At 43.4% G+C, this 19,385-nt stretch overlaps 1 protein-coding gene across 4 annotated transcripts in view; it reads left to right on the plus strand.

Moving 5' to 3' along the window:
* LOC135548051 (protein Hook homolog 3-like) overlaps nucleotides 1-19,150 on the plus strand; it is a 97,378-nt gene extending 78,228 nt beyond the window's left edge. For all 4 annotated transcript variants that reach the window (XM_064977258.1, XM_064977256.1, XM_064977257.1 and 1 more), the window contains one exon: nucleotides 12,311-19,150. In XM_064977258.1, coding sequence (XP_064833330.1) covers nucleotides 12,311-12,451 — 141 coding nt within the window. In that variant the 3' untranslated portion in view covers nucleotides 12,452-19,150. The remainder of the gene's footprint in view (nucleotides 1-12,310) is intronic.
* The last annotated feature ends 235 nt before the right edge of the window (nucleotides 19,151-19,385 follow it).

Raw genomic sequence — 19,385 nt, forward strand, 5'->3', positions numbered from 1 at the left:
TGCTGTCTGGATTCAGTGTGTTATTTATAGTAGTAGTGGTGGTGCTGTCTGGATTCAGTGTGTTATTTATAGTAGTGGTGGTGCTGTCTGGATTCAGTGTGTTATTTATAGTAGTGGTGGTGCTGTCTGGATTCAGTGTGTTATTTATAGTAGTGGTGGTGGTGCTGTCTGGATTCAGTGTGTTATTTATAGTAGTGGTGGTGCTGTCTGGATTCAGTGTGTTATTTATAGTAGTGGTGGTGCTGTCTGGATTCAGGGTGTTATTTATAGTAGTGGTGGTGGTGCTGTCTGGATTCAGTGTGTTATTTATAGTAGTGGTGGTGCTGTCTGGATTCAGTGTGTTATTTATAGTAGTGGTGGTGGTGCTGTCTGGATTCAGTGTGTTATTTATAGTAGTGGTGGTGGTGCTGTCTGGATTCAGTGTGTTATTTATAGTGGTGGTGGTGCTGTCTGGATTCAGTGTGTTATTTATAGTAGTGGTGGTGCTGTCTGGATTCAGGGTGTTATTTATAGTAGTAGTGGTGGTGCTGTCTGGATTCAGTGTGTTATTTATAGTAGTGGTGGTGCTGTCTGGATACAGTGTGTTATTTATAGTAGTGGTGGTGCTGTCTGGATTCAGTGTGTTATTTATAGTAGTGGTGGTGGTGCTGTCTGGATTCAGTGTGTTATTTATAGTAGTGGTGGTGCTGTCTGTATACAGTGTGTTATTTATACTAGTAGTGGTGGTGCAGTCTGGATTCAGTGTGTTATTTATAGTAGTGGTGGTGCTGTCTGGATTCAGTGTGTTATTTATAGTAGTAGTGGTGGTGCTGTCTGGATTCAGTGTGTTATTTATAGTAGTGGTGGTGCTGTCTGGATTCAGTGTGTTATTTATAGTAGTGGTGGTGTCTGGATTCAGTGTGTTATTTATAGTAGTGGTGGTGCTGCCTGGATTCAGTGTGTTATTTATAGTAGTAGTGGTGCTGTCTGGATTCAGTGTGTTATTTATAGTAGTGGTGGTGGTGCTGTCTGGATTCAGTGTGTTATTTATAGTAGTGGTGGTGTCTGGATTCAGTGTGTTATTTATAGTAGTGGTGCTGTCTGGATTCAGTGTGTTATTTATAGTAGTGGTGCTGTCTGGATTCAGTGTGTTATTTATAGTGGTGGTGGTGCTGTCTGGATTCAGTGTGTTATTTATAGTAGTAGTGGTGCTGTCTGGATTCAGTGTGTTATTTATAGTGGTGGTGGTGCTGTCTGGATTCATGGTGTTATTTATAGTAGTGGTGCTGTCTGGATTCAGTGTGTTATTTATAGTAGTGGTGGTGGTGCTGTCTGGATTCAGTGTGTTATTTATAGTAGTAGTGGTGGTGCTGTCTGGATTCAGGGTGTTATTTATAGTAGTGGTGGTGGTGCTGTCTGGATTCAGGGTGTTATTTATAGTAGTGGTGGTGCTGTCTGGATTCATGGTGTTATTTATAGTAGTGGTGCTGTCTGGATTCAGTGTGTTATTTATAGTAGTGGTGGTGGTGCTGTCTGGATTCAGTGTGTTATTTATAGCAGTGGTGGTGCTGTCTGGATTCAGGGTGTTATTTATAGTAGTGGTGGTGGTGTCTGGATTCAGTGTGTTATTTATAGTAGTGGTGGTGCTGTCTGGATTCAGTGTGTTATTTATAGTAGTGGTGGTGCTGTCTGGATTCAGTGTGTTATTTATAGTAGTGGTGGTGCTGTCTGGATTCAGGGTGTTATTTATAGTAGTGGTGGTGGTGCTGTCTGGATTCAGTGTGTTATTTATAGTAGTGGTGGTGTCTGGATTCAGTGTGTTATTTATAGTAGTGGTGCTGTCTGGATTCAGTGTGTTATTTATAGTAGTGGTGCTGTCTGGATTCAGTGTGTTATTTATAGTGGTGGTGGTGCTGTCTGGATTCAGTGTGTTATTTATAGTAGTAGTGGTGCTGTCTGGATTCAGTGTGTTATTTATAGTAGTGGTGGTGCTGTCTGGATTCATGGTGTTATTTATAGTAGTGGTGCTGTCTGGATTCAGTGTGTTATTTATAGTAGTGGTGGTGGTGCTGTCTGGATTCAGTGTGTTATTTATAGTAGTAGTGGTGGTGCTGTCTGGATTCAGGGTGTTATTTATAGTAGTGGTGGTGGTGCTGTCTGGATTCAGGGTGTTATTTATAGTAGTGGTGGTGCTGTCTGGATTCATGGTGTTATTTATAGTAGTGGTGCTGTCTGGATTCAGTGTGTTATTTATAGTAGTGGTGGTGGTGCTGTCTGGATTCAGTGTGTTATTTATAGCAGTGGTGGTGCTGTCTGGATTCAGGGTGTTATTTATAGTAGTGGTGGTGGTGTCTGGATTCAGTGTGTTATTTATAGTAGTGGTGGTGCTGTCTGGATTCAGTGTGTTATTTATAGTAGTGGTGGTGCTGTCTGGATTCAGTGTGTTATTTATAGTAGTGGTGGTGCTGTCTGGATTCAGGGTGTTATTTATAGTAGTGGTGGTGGTGCTGTCTGGATTCAGGGTGTTATTTATAGTAGTAGTGGTGCTGTCTGGATTCAGTGTGTTATTTATAGTAGTGGTGGTGCTGTCTGGATTCAGGGTGTTATTTATAGTAGTGGTGGTGGTGCTGTCTGGATTCAGTGTGTTATTTATAGTAGTGGTGGTGCTGTCTGGATTCAGTGTGTTATTTATAGTAGTGGTGGTGGTGCTGTCTGGATTCAGTGTGTTATTTATAGTAGTGGTGGTGGTGCTGTCTGGATTCAGTGTGTTATTTATAGTAGTGGTGGTGCTGTCTGGATTCAGTGTGTTATTTATAGTGGTGGTGGTGCTGTCTGGATTCAGTGTGTTATTTATAGTAGTGGTGGTGCTGTCTGGATTCAGTGTGTTATTTATAGTAGTAGTGGTGGTGCTGTCTGGATTCAGGGTGTTATTTATAGTAGTGGTGGTGGTGCTGTCTGGATTCAGTGTGTTATTTATAGTAGTGGTGGTGCTGTCTGGATTCAGTGTGTTATTTATAGTAGTGGTGGTGGTGCTGTCTGGATTCAGTGTGTTATTTATAGTAGTGGTGGTGGTGCTGTCTGGATTCAGTGTGTTATTTATAGTAGTGGTGGTGCTGTCTGGATTCAGTGTGTTATTTATAGTGGTGGTGGTGCTGTCTGGATTCAGTGTGTTATTTATAGTAGTGGTGGTGCTGTCTGGATTCAGTGTGTTATTTATAGTAGTAGTGGTGGTGCTGTCTGGATTCAGTGTGTTATTTATAGTAGTGGTGGTGCTGTCTGGATACAGTGTGTTATTTATAGTAGTGGTGGTGCTGTCTGGATTCAGTGTGTTATTTATAGTAGTGGTGGTGGTGCTGTCTGGATTCAGTGTGTTATTTATAGTAGTGGTGGTGCTGTCTGTATACAGTGTGTTATTTATAGTAGTAGTGGTGGTGCAGTCTGGATTCAGTGTGTTATTTATAGTAGTGGTGGTGCTGTCTGTATACAGTGTGTTATTTATAGTAGTAGTGGTGGTGCAGTCTGGATTCAGTGTGTTATTTATAGTAGTGGTGGTGCTGTCTGGATTCAGTGTGTTATTTATAGTAGTAGTGGTGGTGCTGTCTGGATTCAGTGTGTTATTTATAGTAGTGGTGGTGCTGTCTGGATTCAGTGTGTTATTTATAGTAGTGGTGGTGTCTGGATTCAGTGTGTTATTTATAGTAGTGGTGGTGTCTGGATTCAGTGTGTTATTTATAGTAGTGGTGGTGCTGTCTGGATTCAGTGTGTTATTTATAGTAGTAGTGGTGCTGTCTGGATTCAGTGTGTTATTTATAGTAGTGGTGGTGCTGCTGTCTGGATTCAGTGTGTTATTTATAGTAGTGGTGGTGTCTGGATTCAGTGTGTTATTTATAGTAGTGGTGCTGTCTGGATTCAGTGTGTTATTTATAGTAGTGGTGCTGTCTGGATTCAGTGTGTTATTTATAGTGGTGGTGGTGCTGTCTGGATTCAGTGTGTTATTTATAGTAGTAGTGGTGCTGTCTGGATTCAGTGTGTTATTTATAGTAGTTGTGGTGGTGCTGTCTGGATTCAGGGTGTTATTTATAGTAGTGGCGGTGCTGTCTGGATTCAGGGTGTTATTTATAGTAGTGGTGGTGCTGTCTGGATTCATGGTGTTATTTATAGTAGTGGTGCTGTCTGGATTCAGTGTGTTATTTATAGTAGTGGTGGTGGTGCTGTCTGGATTCAGTGTGTTATTTATAGCAGTGGTGGTGCTGTCTGGATTCAGGGTGTTATTTATAGTAGTGGTGGTGGTGCTGTCTGGATTCAGGGTGTTATTTATAGTAGTGGTGGTGGTGCTGTCTGGATTCAGGGTGTTATTTATAGTAGTGGTGGTGCTGTCTGGATTCATGGTGTTATTTATAGTAGTGGTGCTGTCTGGATTCAGTGTGTTATTTATAGTAGTGGTGGTGGTGCTGTCTGGATTCAGGGTGTTATTTATAGTAGTAGTGGTGCTGTCTGGATTCAGTGTGTTATTTATAGCAGTGGTGGTGCTGTCTGGATTCAGTGTGTTATTTATAGTAGTGGTGGTGGTGCTGTCTGGATTCAGTGTGTTATTTATAGTAGTGGTGGTGGTGCTGTCTGGATTCAGTGTGTTATTTATAGTAGTGGTGGTGGTGCTGTCTGGATTCAGTGTGTTATTTATAGTAGTGGTGGTGCTGTCTGGATTCAGGGTGTTATTTATAGTAGTGGTGGTGGTGCTGTCTGGATTCAGTGTGTTATTTATAGTAGTAGTGGTGCTGTCTGGATTCAGGGTGTTATTTATAGTAGTAGTGGTGGTGGTGCTGTCTGGATTCAGTGTGTTATTTATAGTAGTGGTGGTGCTGTCTGGATTCAGGGTGTTATTTATAGTAGTGGTGGTGCTGTCTGGATTCAGTGTGTTATTTATAGTAGTGGTGGTGCTGTCTGGATTCAGTGTGTTATTTATAGTAGTAGTGGTGGTGCTGTCTGGATTCAGTGTGTTATTTATAGTAGTAGTGGTGCTGTCTGGATTCAGGGTGTTATTTATAGTAGTGGTGGTGCTGTCTGGATTCAGGGTGTTATTTATAGTAGTGGTGGTGCTGTCTGGATTCAGTGTGTTATTTATAGTAGTAGTGGTGGTGCTGTCTGGATTCAGTGTGTTATTTATAGTAGTAGTGGTGGTGCTGTCTGGATTCAGTGTGTTATTTATAGTAGTAGTGGTGGTGCTGTCTGGATTCAGTGTGTTATTTATAGTAGTAGTGGTGGTGCTGTCTGGATTCAGTGTGTTATTTATAGTAGTGGTGGTGCTGTCTGGATTCAGGGTGTTATTTATAGTAGTAGTGGTGGTGCTGTCTGGATTCAGTGTGTTATTTATAGTAGTAGTGGTGGTGCTGTCTGGATTCAGGGTGTTATTTATAGTAGTAGTGGTGCTGTCTGGATTCAGGGTGTTATTTATAGTGGTGGTGGTGCTGTCTGGATTCAGTGTGTTATTTATAGTAGTGGTGGTGCTGTCTGGATTCAGTGTGTTATTTATAGTAGTGGTGGTGGTGCTGTCTGGATTCAAGGTGTTATTTATAGTAGTGGTGGTGCTGTCTGGATTCAGTGTGTTATTTATAGTAGTGGTGGTGCTGTCTGGATTCAGTGTGTTATTTATAGTAGTAGTGGTGGTGCTGTCTGGATTCAAGGTGTTATTTATAGTAGTGGTGGTGCTGTCTGGATTCAGTGTGTTATTTATAGTAGTGGTGGTGCTGTCTGGATTCAGTGTGTTATTTATAGTAGTGGTGGTGGTGCTGTCTGGATTCAGTGTGTTATTTATAGTGGTGGTGGTGCTGTCTGGATTCAGTGTGTTATTTATAGTAGTAGTGGTGCTGTCTGGATTCAGTGTGTTATTTATAGTAGTGGTGGTGCTGTCTGGATTCAGTGTGTTATTTATAGTAGTGGTGGTGCTGTCTGGATTCAGGGTGTTATTTATAGTGGTGGTGGTGCTGTCTGGATTCAGGGTGTTATTTATAGTAGTGGTGGTGCTGTCTGGATTCAGTGTGTTATTTATAGTAGTGGTGGTGCTGTCTGGATTCAGTGTGTTATTTATAGTAGTGGTGGTGGTGCTGTCTGGATTCAGTGTGTTATTTATAGTAGTGGTGGTGGTGCTGTCTGGATTCAGTGTGTTATTTATAGTAGTGGTGGTGCTGTCTGGATTCAGTGTGTTATTTATAGTGGTGGTGGTGCTGTCTGGATTCAGTGTGTTATTTATAGTAGTGGTGGTGCTGTCTGGATTCAGTGTGTTATTTATAGTAGTGGTGGTGCTGTCTGTATACAGTGTGTTATTTATAGTAGTAGTGGTGGTGCAGTCTGGATTCAGTGTGTTATTTATAGTAGTGGTGGTGCTGTCTGGATTCAGGGTGTTATTTATAGTAGTAGTGGTGGTGCTGTCTGGATTCAGTGTGTTATTTATAGTAGTGGTGGTGCTGTCTGGATTCAGTGTGTTATTTATAGTAGTGGTGGTGTCTGGATTCAGTGTGTTATTTATAGTAGTGGTGGTGCTGTCTGGATTCAGTGTGTTATTTATAGTAGTAGTGGTGCTGTCTGGATTCAGTGTGTTATTTATAGTAGTGGTGGTGGTGCTGTCTGGATTCAGTGTGTTATTTATAGTAGTGGTGGTGTCTGGATTCAGTGTGCTATTTATAGTAGTGGTGCTGTCTGGACTCAGTGTGTTATTTATAGTAGTGGTGCTGTCTGGATTCAGTGTGTTATTTATAGTAGTAGTGGTGGTGCTGTCTGGATTCAGTGTGTTATTTATAGTAGTAGTGGTGGTGCTGTCTGGATTCAGTGTGTTATTTATAGTAGTAGTGGTGCTGTCTGGATTCAGTGTGTTATTTATAGTGGTAGTGGTGGTGCTGTCTGGATTCAGGGTGTTATTTATAGTAGTGGTGGTGGTGCTGTCTGGATTCAGTGTGTTATTTATAGTAGTGGTGGTGCTGTCTGGATTCAGGGTGTTATTTATAGTAGTGGTGGTGGTGCTGTCTTGATTCAGTGTGTTATTTATAGTAGTGGTGGTGCTGTCTGGATTCAGTGTGTTATTTATAGTAGTGGTGGTGCTGTCTGGATTCAGTGTGTTATTTATAGTAGTGGTGGTGGTGCTGTCTGGATTCAGTGTGTTATTTATAGTAGTGGTGGTGCTGTCTGGATTCAGTGTGTTATTTATAGTAGTAGTGGTGCTGTCTGGATTCAGTGTGTTATTTATAGTAGTGGTGGTGCTGTCTGGATTCAGTGTGTTATTTATAGTAGTAGTGGTGCTGTCTGGATTCAGTGTGTTATTTATAGTAGTAGTGGTGGTGCTGTCTGGATTCAGTGTGTTATTTATAGTAGTAGTGGTGGTGCTGTCTGGATTCAGTGTGTTATTTATAGTAGTGGTGGTGGTGCTGTCTGGATTCAGTATGTTATTTATAGTAGTAGTGGTGGTGCTGTCTGGATTCAGGGTGTTATTTATAGTAGTAGTGGTGCTGTCTGGATTCAGTGTGTTATTTATAGTAGTAGTGGTGGTGCTGTCTGGATTCAGGGTGTTATTTATAGTAGTGGTGGTGGTGCTGTCTGGATTCAGTGTGTTATTTATAGTAGTAGTGGTGGTGCTGTCTGGATTCAGGGTGTTATTTATAGTAGTAGTGGTGGTGCTGTCTGGATTCAGGGTGTTATTTATAGTAGTGGTGGTGGTGCTGTCTGGATTCAGTGTGTTATTGATAGTAGTAGTGGTGCTGTCTGGATTCAGTGTGTTATTTATAGTAGTGGTGGTGCTGTCTGGATTCAGTGTGTTATTTATAGTAGTGGTGGTGCTGTCTGGATTCAGTGTGTTATTTATAGTAGTGGTGGTGCTTTCTGGATTCAGTGTGTTATTTATAGTAGTGGTGGTGGTGCTGTCTGGATTCAGTGTGTTATTTATAGTAGTGGTGGTGGTGCTGTCTGGATTCAGTGTGTTATTTATAGTAGTGGTGGTGGTGCTGTCTGGATTCAGTGTTATTTATAGTAGTGGTGGTGGTGCTGTCTGGATTCAGTGTGTTATTTATAGTAGTGGTGGTGGTGCTGTCTGGATTCAGTGTGTTATTTATAGTAGTGGTGCTGTCTGGATTCAGTGTGTTATTTATAGTAGTGGTGGTGGTGCTGTCTGGATTCAGTGTTATTTATAGTAGTGGTGGTGGTGCTGTCTGGATTCAGTGTGTTATTTATAGTAGTGGTGGTGGTGCTGTCTGGATTCAGTGTGTTATTTATAGTAGTAGTGGTGCTGTCTGGATTCAGTGTGTTATTTATAGTAGTAGTGGTGGTGCTGTCTGGATTCAGGGTGTTATTTATAGTAGTGGTGGTGTCTGGATTCAGTGTGTTATTTATAGTAGTAGTGGTGGTGCTGTCTGGATTCAGGGTGTTATTTATAGTAGTGGTGGTGCTGTCTGGATTCAGGGTGTTATTTATAGTAGTAGTGGTGCTGTCTGGATTCAGTGTGTTATTTATAGTAGTGGTGGTGCTGTCTGGATTCAGTGTGTTATTTATAGTAGTGGTGGTGCTGTCTGGATTCAGTGTGTTATTTATAGTAGTGGTGGTGCTGTCTGGATTCAGTGTGTTATTTATAGTGGTGGTGGTGCTGTCTGGATTCAGTGTGTTATTTATAGTAGTGGTGGTGCTGTCTGGATTCAGGGTGTTATTTATAGTAGTGGTGGTGCTGTCTGGATTCAGTGTGTTATTTATAGTAGTGGTGGTGCTGTCTGGATTCAATGTGTTATTTATAGTAGTGGTGCTGTCTGGATTCAGTGTGTTATTTATAGTAGTGGTGGTGCTGTCTGGATTCAGGGTGTTATTTATAGTGGTGGTGGTGCTGTCTGGATTCAGTGTGTTATTTATAGTAGTGGTGGTGGTGCTGTCTGGATTCAGTGTGTTATTTATAGTAGTGGTGGTGGTGCTGTCTGGATTCAGTGTGTTATTTATAGTAGTAGTGGTGGTGCTGTCTGGATTCAGTGTGTTATTTATAGTAGTGGTGGTGCTGTCTGGATTCAGTGTGTTATTTATAGTAGTGGTGGTGCTGTCTGGATTCAGTGTGTTATTTATAGTAGTGGTGGTGCTGTCTGGATTCAGGGTGTTATTTATAGTAGGAGTAGTGGTGCTGTCTGGATTCAGTGTTGTTATTTATAGTAGGAGTAGTGGTGCTGTCTGGATTCAGGGTGTTATTTATAGTAGTGGTGGTGCTGTCTGGATTCAGGGTGTTATTTATAGTAGTGGTGGTGCTGTCTGGATTCAGGGTGTTATTTATAGTAGTGGTGGTGGTGCTGTCTGGATTCAGTGTGTCATTTATAGTAGTGGTGGTGGTGCTGTCTGGATTCAGTGTGTTATTTATAGTAGTGGTGGTGGTGCTGTCTGGATTCAGTGTGTTATTTATAGTAGTAGTGGTGGTGCTGTCTGGATTCAGTGTGTTATTTATAGTAGTGGTGCTGTCTGGATTCAGTGTGTTATTTATAGTAGTGGTGGTGCTGTCTGGATTCAGTGTGTTATTTATAGTAGTGGTGGTGCTGTCTGGATTCAGTGTGTTATTTATGGTAGTGGTGGTGCTGTCTGGATTCAGTGTGTTATTTATAGTAGTGGTGGTGGTGCTGTCTGGATTCAGTGTGTTATTTATAGTAGTGGTGGTGCTGTCTGGATTCAGTGTGTTATTTATAGTGGTGGTGGTGCTGTCTGGATTCAGTGTGTTATTTATAGTAGTGGTGGTGCTGTCTGGATTCAGGGTGTTATTTATAGTGGTGGTGGTGCTGTCTGGATTCAGTGTGTTATTTATAGTAGTGGTGGTGGTGCTGTCTGGATTCAGGGTGTTATTTATAGTAGTGGTGGTGCTGTCTGGATTCAGTGTGTTATTTATAGTAGTGGTGGTGCTGTCTGGATTCAGTGTGTTATTTATAGTAGTGGTGGTGCTGTCTGGATTCAGTGTGTTATTTATAGTAGTGGTGGTGCTGTCTGGATTCAGTGTGTTATTTATAGTAGTGGTGGTGCTGTCTGGATTCAGTGTGTTATTTATAGTAGTGGTGGTGGTGCTGTCTGGATTCAGTGTGTTATTTATAGTAGTGGTGGTGGTGCTGTCTGGATTCAGTGTGTTATTTATAGTAGTGGTGGTGGTGCTGTCTGGATTCAGTGTGTTATTTATAGTAGTGGTGGTGGTGCTGTCTGGATTCAGTGTGTTATTTATAGTAGTGGTGGTGGTGCTGTCTGGATTCAGTGTGTTATTTATAGTAGTGGTGGTGGTGCTGTCTGGATTCAGTGTGTTATTTATAGTAGTAGTGGTGGTGCTGTCTGGATTCAGTGTGTTATTTATAGTAGTGGTGGTGCTGTCTGGATTCAGTGTGTTATTTATAGTAGTAGTGGTGGTGCTGTCTGGATTCAGTGTGTTATTTATAGTAGTGGTGGTGGTGCTGTCTGGATTCAGTGTGTTATTTATAGTAGTAGTGGTGGTGCTGTCTGGATTCAGTGTGTTATTTATAGTAGTAGTGGTGGTGCTGTCTGGATTCAGTGTGTTATTTATAGTAGTAGTGGTGGTGCTGTCTGGATTCAGTGTGTTATTTATAGTAGTGGTGGTGCTGTCTGGATTCAGTGTGTTATTTATAGTAGTAGTGGTGGTGCTGTCTGGATTCAGTGTGTTATTTATAGTAGTGGTGGTGCTGTCTGGATTCAGTGTGTTATTTATAGTAGTAGTGGTGCTGTCTGGATTCAGTGTGTTATTTATAGTAGTAGTGGTGGTGCTGTCTGGATTCAGTGTGTTATTTATAGTAGCGGTGGTGCTGTCTGGATTCAGGGTGTTATTTATAGTAGTGGTGGTGCTGTCTGGATTCAGTGTGTTATTTATAGTAGTAGTGGTGGTGCTGTCTGGATTCAGTGTGTTATTTATAGTAGTGGTGGTGCTGTCTGGATTCAGTGTGTTATTTATAGTAGTGGTGGTGCTGTCTGGATTCAGTGTGTTATTTATAGTAGTGGTGGTGCTGTCTGGATTCAGTGTGTTATTTATAGTAGTAGTGGTGGTGCTGTCTGGATTCAGGGTGTTATTTATAGTAGTGGTGGTGGTGCTGTCTGGATTCAGTGTGTTATTTATAGTAGTGGTGGTGCTGTCTGGATTCAGTGTGTTATTTATAGTAGTGGTGGTGCTGTCTGGATTCAGTGTGTTATTTATAGTAGTGGTGGTGCTGTCTGGATTCAGTGTGTTATTTATAGTAGTGGTGGTGCTGTCTGGATTCAGTGTGTTATTTATAGTAGTAGTGGTGGTGCTGTCTGGATTCAGTGTGTTATTTATAGTAGTGGTGGTGGTGCTGTCTGGATTCAGTGTGTTATTTATAGTAGTGGTGGTGGTGTCTGGATTCAGTGTGTTATTTATAGTAGTAGTGGTGGTGCTGTCTGGATTCAGTGTGTTATTTATAGTAGTGGTGGTGGTGCTGTCTGGATTCAGTGTGTTATTTATAGTGGTGGTGGTGCTGTCTGGATTCAGTGTGTTATTTATAGTAGTGGTGGTGCTGTCTGGATTCAGTGTGTTATTTATAGTAGTGGTGGTGCTGTCTGGATTCAGTGTGTTATTTATAGTAGTGGTGGTGGTGCTGTCTGGATTCAGGGTGTTATTTATAGTAGTGGTGGTGCTGTCTGGATTCAGGGTGTTATTTATAGTAGTAGTGGTGGTGCTGTCTGGATTCAGGGTGTTATTTATAGTAGTGGTGGTGGTGCTGTCTGGATTCAGTGTGTTATTTATAGTGGTGGTGGTGCTGTCTGGATTCAGTGTGTTATTTATAGTAGTAGTGGTGGTGGTGCTGTCTGGATTCAGTGTGTTATTTATAGTAGTGGTGCTGTCTGGATTCAGTGTGTTATTTATAGTGGTGGTGGTGCTGTCTGGATTCAGTGTGTTATTTATAGTAGTGGTGGTGCTGTCTGGATTCAGTGTGTTATTTATAGTAGTGGTGGTGCTGTCTGGATTCAGTGTGTTATTTATAGTAGTGGTGGTGCTGTCTGGATTCAGTGTGTTATTTATAGTAGTAGTGGTGCTGTCTGGATTCAGTGTGTTATTTATAGTAGTAGTGGTGGTGCTGTCTGGATTCAGTGTGTTATTTATAGTAGTGGTGGTGCTGTCTGGATTCAGTGTGTTATTTATAGTAGTGGTGGTGCTGTCTGGATTCAGTGTGTTATTTATAGTAGTGGTGGTGCTGTCTGGATTCAGCAATTGTGAGTGAAACATTTGAAGAAATGTCCCACAACAGACGCAGGGGATTTAACCATCAAGTCCTTTAATGAACATGTCTTAATGAAGCCACCGTGTGTCCCCCCCCTCCCTCAGGGCATGGCTCTCCAGAAGAAGGCAGCAGAGGACCGTCTGGCCAGTACGGGTTCAGGACAGTCCTTCCTGGCTCGCCAGAGACAGGCTACCAGCACGCGCCGCTCCTACCCCGGACACGTACAGCCTACCACCGCCAGGTAGACACGGCACCATGACCCCTACCTGACCCTGAGCCCTGTCCTGACCCTCCAGGCCAGGTGTACACGGCACCATGACCCCTACCTGACCCTGAGCCCTGTCCTGACCCTCCGGGCCAGGTAGACACGGCACCATGACCCCTACCTGACCCTTCACCCTGAGTCCTGACCCTCCAGGCCAGGTAGCCTCGGCAACAACTGACCCCGTCCCCGGAACCCTCCAGTTATCCACCAGTCAGACAGACGCTGTAACGGGCATCTGCTCTGCCAAGCAATCCAGACACCTCAGGATGGACTTAACCTCTCCTGGATCGTTCCGCTGTTCTCTGTGCTCTTCAGTCCAGGATGGATGAGTTGGTCTACCTGTATCGTTCCGCTGTTCTCTGTGCTCTTCAGTCCAGGATGGATGAGTTGGTCTACCTGGATCGTTCCGCTGTTCTCTGTGCTCTTCAGTCCAGGATGGATGAGTTGGTCTACCTGTATCGTTCCGCTGTTCTCTGTGCTCTTCAGTCCAGGATGGATGAGTTGGTCTACCTGTATCGTTCCACTGTTCTCTGTGCTCTTCAGTCCAGGATGGATGAGTTGGTCTACCTGGATCGTTCCGCTGTTCTCTGTTCTCTTCAGTCCAGGATGGATGAGTTGGTCTACCTGGATCTTTAACTGACAGTATTATTATTATTATGCACATTTCTCTAAAACATGTTACCGTTCTGTTACCGTTCTGTTACCGTTCTGTTACCTCCTTCTTTTTTTTTACCTTTATTTTACTAGGCAAGTCAGTTAAGAACAAATTCTTATTTTCAATGACGGCCTAGGAACAGTGGGTTAACTGCCTGTTCAGGGGAAGAACGACAGATTTGTACCTTGTCAGCTCGGGGGTTTGAACTTGCAACCTTTCGGTTACTAGTCCAACGCTCTAACCACTAGGCTACGCTGCCGTTCTGTTCTGTTATCGTTCTGTCAGGAATCCTCTCTAATAACAAGTAATTTCTTTTCTAACACAATGTTGTGAGCAGAGATGCAGTTTTCACAAATTGGTAGCGGATTGATGTTTTTTTAATGGTTCTAAAATCTGAAGATATTTTCGTATCTTGATCTGATGTTTACAGAACGTGATGTGATGCTGTGCAGTCAGTGACTGTCAGGACATGTATAGTACCAGAGGAGGGATATGGTATGTCTCTGAGTTGGTCTCTTTAGGTGTCCTTTTATGTGTGTTCAGTAACGCTGTTCGTTCCGTTTGTCCGTGTTAGACGGTCTTGTTGTTGCCTGTAGTGGGAGATTTGAAAGGTTAGTTGTATAGGGAGTCCTCTAGCCTGTTGGCAGTGTATTTAGCTGTACAAGATATTCCACAAGTGTCCCTGGGTGTTTTAGACAAGGCCTTTCTTCATCGTCATCATCATCATCAGAAATGTTAACAGTAGAAAGCTTCGTATTTCTAATGGACTGGTTTCTAAAATCTAACCATTTTTTAATCGGCTGCATTATTAATGATTCTGAAATGAGGCCCTCTTCCCCCCCTGTCGCCTGCTCATATCAGCCAGCGGGTCATTATTGATTATTGGAACCGGCGATCTACCCATCAAGAATCTCTCTCTCTCCCACTGCCTCTCTCTCTCTCCCTTTAGAGAGAGAAATCCTACAGCGCCCTCTAGTGTCCTCCTGCGTTGTTTCAGGGAATTCCACAAACCTTCCCTCTTTTGTCCTGTGACCACGTGAGAACAGGTCTGCTGTGTGAACGAAACTGTCCTTCGTTCATATTTCAGTGTGTCGTCTGCCAGCTGCTTTCTAAACGGTGGTGTCCATGTGTTTAGGCAGTGGGCTTACAGTCAGTGGTCGTATCTGACTGTATCTAACAGATGGATAATTGTCATTTTGAAAGTGTCGAAAAAGGAGTTTCTGAAATTCAAAAAAACGTGAACTCGTAAAATAACCACTGCTGCCACGAGGACGTGGATTATAACATGTGAAAATGATCTTGGGGTTTAACGTGGGGCGAATTTCCTGTTCTCACTGCGCTACGCCTTTACCTCTCTGACGCGCCGGGTCATTCCTGAAAAGCAGTTTGACTGTCTAACTCTGAGCGAACCTAATTAACGTACTGTGCTCCCTCCGTGGTGTCTGTCCAATGAAATGAGCAGTAGATTGCCAGCGGGTTGGACTGTGTTCACGTGACTACCGTTGTGATTTAGTAGAACGTAGACCGAATTCATACTAGGAACGTTAGAATCTCCTGATTTTGATTTTGAATTTTCATGCAGTCTGAATATCTGTTTATCAGCCACTGATGTCATTGTAAAAAAAAAAGGGGGTTTTGGGTCGAGGGGTGTGTATCATGTTTTACAGTGATATACGAGACGTTTTAAGGTGATATATAAAAGAGATCGTTGTTGACGTGTTGTGAAAACTCTGCACCCTCGTTGTTTTGTCTTGAACTTTAAGCTTTTGGACGTGGAAATGTTTCCTTAACATTTAAAAAGCAAGATTTGTAAAAAAAAAAAAAAAGGACATTTCATGTTTAAAAAGGGGGCAGGTTTGTCTCTGTACATTCTCATCTCTTATCATCATAACATGGTGTCAGGAGTGAATCAACCTCATCAAATAATAACGACCAAGTTCATCTGATATAAGACCGGAAAAACATCGTTAGACTCGACACGAGAGAATATCTGACAGAAAATAATACTATTATGTGAGTTTGGCCGGGTTTTTTTTTGGGGGGGGGGTTGTGACGGAAAAAGAAGCTGAAAGCTCTGTCTCTCTCTCTCATCATCCGAGCGGAGCCGTTGCTATGGAACAGGCAGAGAGCACATGGAGCAGAAGCAGGACAATGTAGGGCCCCAGAGGTGAGCAGGGCCCCAGAGGTGCGCAGGGCCCCAGAGGTGAGCAGGGCCCCAGAGGTGATTGTTTTGGTTAGGGATCTTTTAAAATTCACAATCCCAATGTTTTGTTTTAACTTTCTCAACTCTACTTCGCTAGTTCATTAATCGTTTCATCTGCTTGTATCTGCTTCTACCTATCATTTTGAAACCTTCAACGTGTTAAACAACTTGACTGCCCTGTCTCTGACTGGTCATATTGTCTCTGACTGGTGATATTGTCTCTGACTGGTCATATTGTCTCTGACTGGTCATATTGTCTCTGACTGGTCATATTGTCTCTGACTGGTCATATTGTCTCTGACTGGTCATATTGTCTCTGACTGGTCATATTGTCTCTGACTGGTCATATTGTCTCTGACTGGTCATATTGTCTCTGACTGGTCATATTGTCTCTGACTGGTCATAGTGTCTCTGACTGGTCATATTGACTCTGCCCTGTCTCTGACTGGTCATATTGTCTCTGACTGGTCATATTGTCTCTGACTGGTCATATTGTCTCTGACTGGTCATATTGTCTCTGACTGTCATATTGTCTCTGACTGGTCATATTGTCTCTGACTGGTCATATTGTCTCTGACTGGTCATATTGTCTCTGACTGGTCATATTGTCTCTGCCCTGTCTCTGACTGGTCATATTGTCTCTGACTGGTCATATTGTCTCTGACTGGTCATATTGTCTCTGCCCTGTCTCTGACCGGTCATATTGTCTCTGACTGGTCATATTGTCTCTGCCCTGTCTCTGACTGGTCATATTGTCTCTGCCCTGTCTCTGACTGGACATATTGTCTCTGCCATGTCTCTGACTGGTCATATTGTCTCTGCCATGTCTCTGACTGGTCATATTGTCTCTGCCCTGTCTCTGACTGGTCATATTGTCTCTGACTGGTTATATTGTCTCTGACACTACCAGACACAACCGCCTCTAGTGGGGTTGGGGACTGCTAGGAAGTCTCTCTCTCTAAATGGTAGAGTAGTGGGAGAAGTCCTCTCTCTCTGGTTGTATTAAATGAGAGAGGATAACCTGTCTAACCTTTTATAAAGCTAGTAGGCTGATTTGATATGAAACACTTTTCCCCAAAAGCCTTTTTGAAGCGATGTCCTGTGTCATGTTCATCATGCACCAAAATGGACAGAAACAGGGAGTACTATTTGCCTTTTTGTGTTGCACAATGTTTTTGAAACGTAGGTGCCCTAATGAACACGACCCAGGTGTGGCGCCAGGCGTGGACAGACAGGCAGCAAGTCAACAAGGATGTTATGAACGTGTTAAATGGGCTTTTACCTCAAGTGTAAAACCAGTGTGAGGAAGAGACAGTTTAGGGGCTGTAGGAGTCTACATGTGTCTCTCTGCTCCTGAAGAGACAGTTTAGGGGCTGTAGGAGTCTACATGTGTCTCTCTGCTCCTGAAGAGACAGTTTAGGGGCTGTAGGAGTCTACATGTGTCTCTCTGCTCCTGAAGAGACGGTTTAGGGGCTGTAGGAGTCTACATGTGTCTCTCTGCTCCTGAAGAGACAGTTTAGGGGCTGTAGGAGTCTACATGTGTCTCTCTGCTCCTGAAGAGACAGTTTAGGGGCTGTAGGAGTCTACATGTGTCTCTCTGCTCCTGAAGAGACAGTTTAGGGGCTGTAGGAGTCTACATGTGTCTCTCTGCTCCCGAAGAGACAGTTTAGGGGCTGTAGGAGTGTAGATCCTGATTCTGTTGTCTTTTTTTAATTAAAGTTTTCACATAATATCAAAAATATATTTGTCTATCTTATTATGCAACTGATGAACTTTGTATGACTCTTCTTGTGTGAAAGACTCTGGTCTCCTGACGTGTGTTGATATGATAGGTAGGGCAACGTGTCTCTTAACTGTCTGTCCTGTTTGGTTTTTGCACGTCTCCCGATAAATGTAAAACTACCCCACTGCATCCCAAATGGAACACTATACCCTACTTGGTGTACTACTTTAGATCAGAGCCCTATGGGCCCTATATAGGGAATAGGGTGCAGTTTGGAACGAAGAGCTAGTTTCAAAACCACTTACCATTAATCATGACAGAGGAGCTCTGGAAAAGTCTCTGGAAAAGTCTCCTAGCCTGGTCCCAGATCAGTTAGTCTCCTAGCCTGGTCCCAGATCAGTTAGTCTCCTAGCCTGGTCCCAGATCAGTCAGTCTCCTAGCCTGGTCCCAGATCAGTTAGTCTCCTAGCCTGGTCCCAGATCAGTTAGTCTCCTAGCCTGGTCCCAGATCAGTTAGTCTCCTAGCCTGGTCCCAGATCAGTTAGTCTCCTAGCCTGGTCCCAGATCAGTTAGTCTCCTAGCCTGGTCCCAGATCAGTCAGTCTCCTAGCCTGGTCCCAGATCAGTTAGTCTCCTAGCCTGGTCCCAGATCAGTTAGTCTCCTAGCCTGGTCCCAGATCAGTTAGTCTCCTAGCCTGGTCCCAGATCAGTTAGTCTCCTAGCCTGGTCCCAGATCAGTCAGTCTCCTAGCCTGGTCCCAGATCAGTTAGTCTCCTAGCCTGGTCCCAGATCAGTTAGTCTCCTAGCCTGGTCCCAGATCAGTTAGTCTCCTAGCCTGGTCCCAGATCAGTTAGTCTCCTAGCCTGGTCCCAGATCAGTCAGTCTCCTAGCCTGGTCCCAGATCAGTTAGTCTCCTAGCCTGGTCCCAGATCAGTTAGTCTCCTAGCCTGGTCCCAGATCAGTTAGTCTCCTAGCCTGGTCCCAGATCAGTCAGTCTCCTAGCCTGGTCCCAGATCAGTTAGTCTCCTAGCCTGGTCCCAGATCAGTTAGTCTCCTAGCCTGGTCCCAGATCAGTTAGTCTCCTAGCCTGGTCCCAGATCAGTCAGTCTCCTAGCCTGGTCCCAGATCAGTTAGTCTCCTAGCCTGGTCCCAGATCAGTTAGTCTCCTAGCCTGGTCCCAGATCAGTTAGTCTCCTAGCCTGGTCCCAGATCAGTTAGTCTCCTAGCCTGGTCCCAGATCAGTCAGTCTCCTAGCCTGGTCCCAGATCAGTTAGTCTCCTAGCCTGGTCCCAGATCAGTTAGTCTCCTAGCCTGGTCCCAGATCAGTTAGTCTCCTAGCCTGGTCCCAGATCAGTTAGTCTCCTAGCCTGGTCCCAGATCAGTCAGTCTCCTAGCCTGGTCCCAGATCAGTTAGTCTCCTAGCCTGGTCCCAGATCAGTTAGTCTCCTAGCCTGGTCCCAGATCAGTTAGTCTCCTAGCCTGGTCCCAGATCAGTCAGTCTCCTAGCCTGGTCCCAGATCAGTTAGTCTCCTAGCCTGGTCCCAGATCAGTTAGTCTCCTAGCCTGGTCCCAGATCAGTTAGTCTCCTAGCCTGGTCCCAGATCAGTTTGTGCTGTCTTGACATGGAAACCGGAACTATGGGACAATAAACATTTATTGCCTTGTTAAACCAGACGGAATCGTTCAAACATTGGCGATCAGTGTTCCAGTATGGTTAAACCAGGCTATAATAAACCTCTAGGAGAAGATATTAGTTTAATGATAATAATAATAATAGGCTTTTCGGTCAGAATTTATCAGCAGGTTTTTTGTTTACTGTATTTTTATTCATAGGAAGAAAACTTGTATTTTACATGAACTGAATTCCCAAATAACCTGGTCCATTTTCCATGTGTTTATATTGATGCTTGGATACAATATGTACAGCACCGTATGGGAGAAACAAACCGTGAAGGAGGAAGTCCGAGGTTGTTTGAGAAGACAACATGATATTTTAATCAGATGGATTTCACAGTTACCTGTCCTTGTAAAAACTTGTTGATATGATGCAAACATGTACAGCTGGCGAGGAAGTTGTAATAAATATTGTATAAAACTAAATTCACCTGTTTCTCTTGAGTCTTTTTATAGAAAGTCATATTCACGGTTTCAAACCATTCCCCTCCCCCCAAAAAATAAAATAAAATGTTGTAAGACCTTTTCTAAGCCACTGATTGTGTTGTGCCATCGTCCGTGGGAGAATGACAGTCAAACACCCCCCCCCCACACCCCCCTCTCTGTTTTAACATTGTAATGCTGAGAGAGAGTTGTCCTTCATCTGCTTCCCATATTGATA

This window comes from Oncorhynchus masou, chromosome 11 (assembly GCF_036934945.1).
Source record: "Oncorhynchus masou masou isolate Uvic2021 chromosome 11, UVic_Omas_1.1, whole genome shotgun sequence".
NCBI lineage: Eukaryota > Metazoa > Chordata > Actinopteri > Salmoniformes > Salmonidae > Oncorhynchus > Oncorhynchus masou.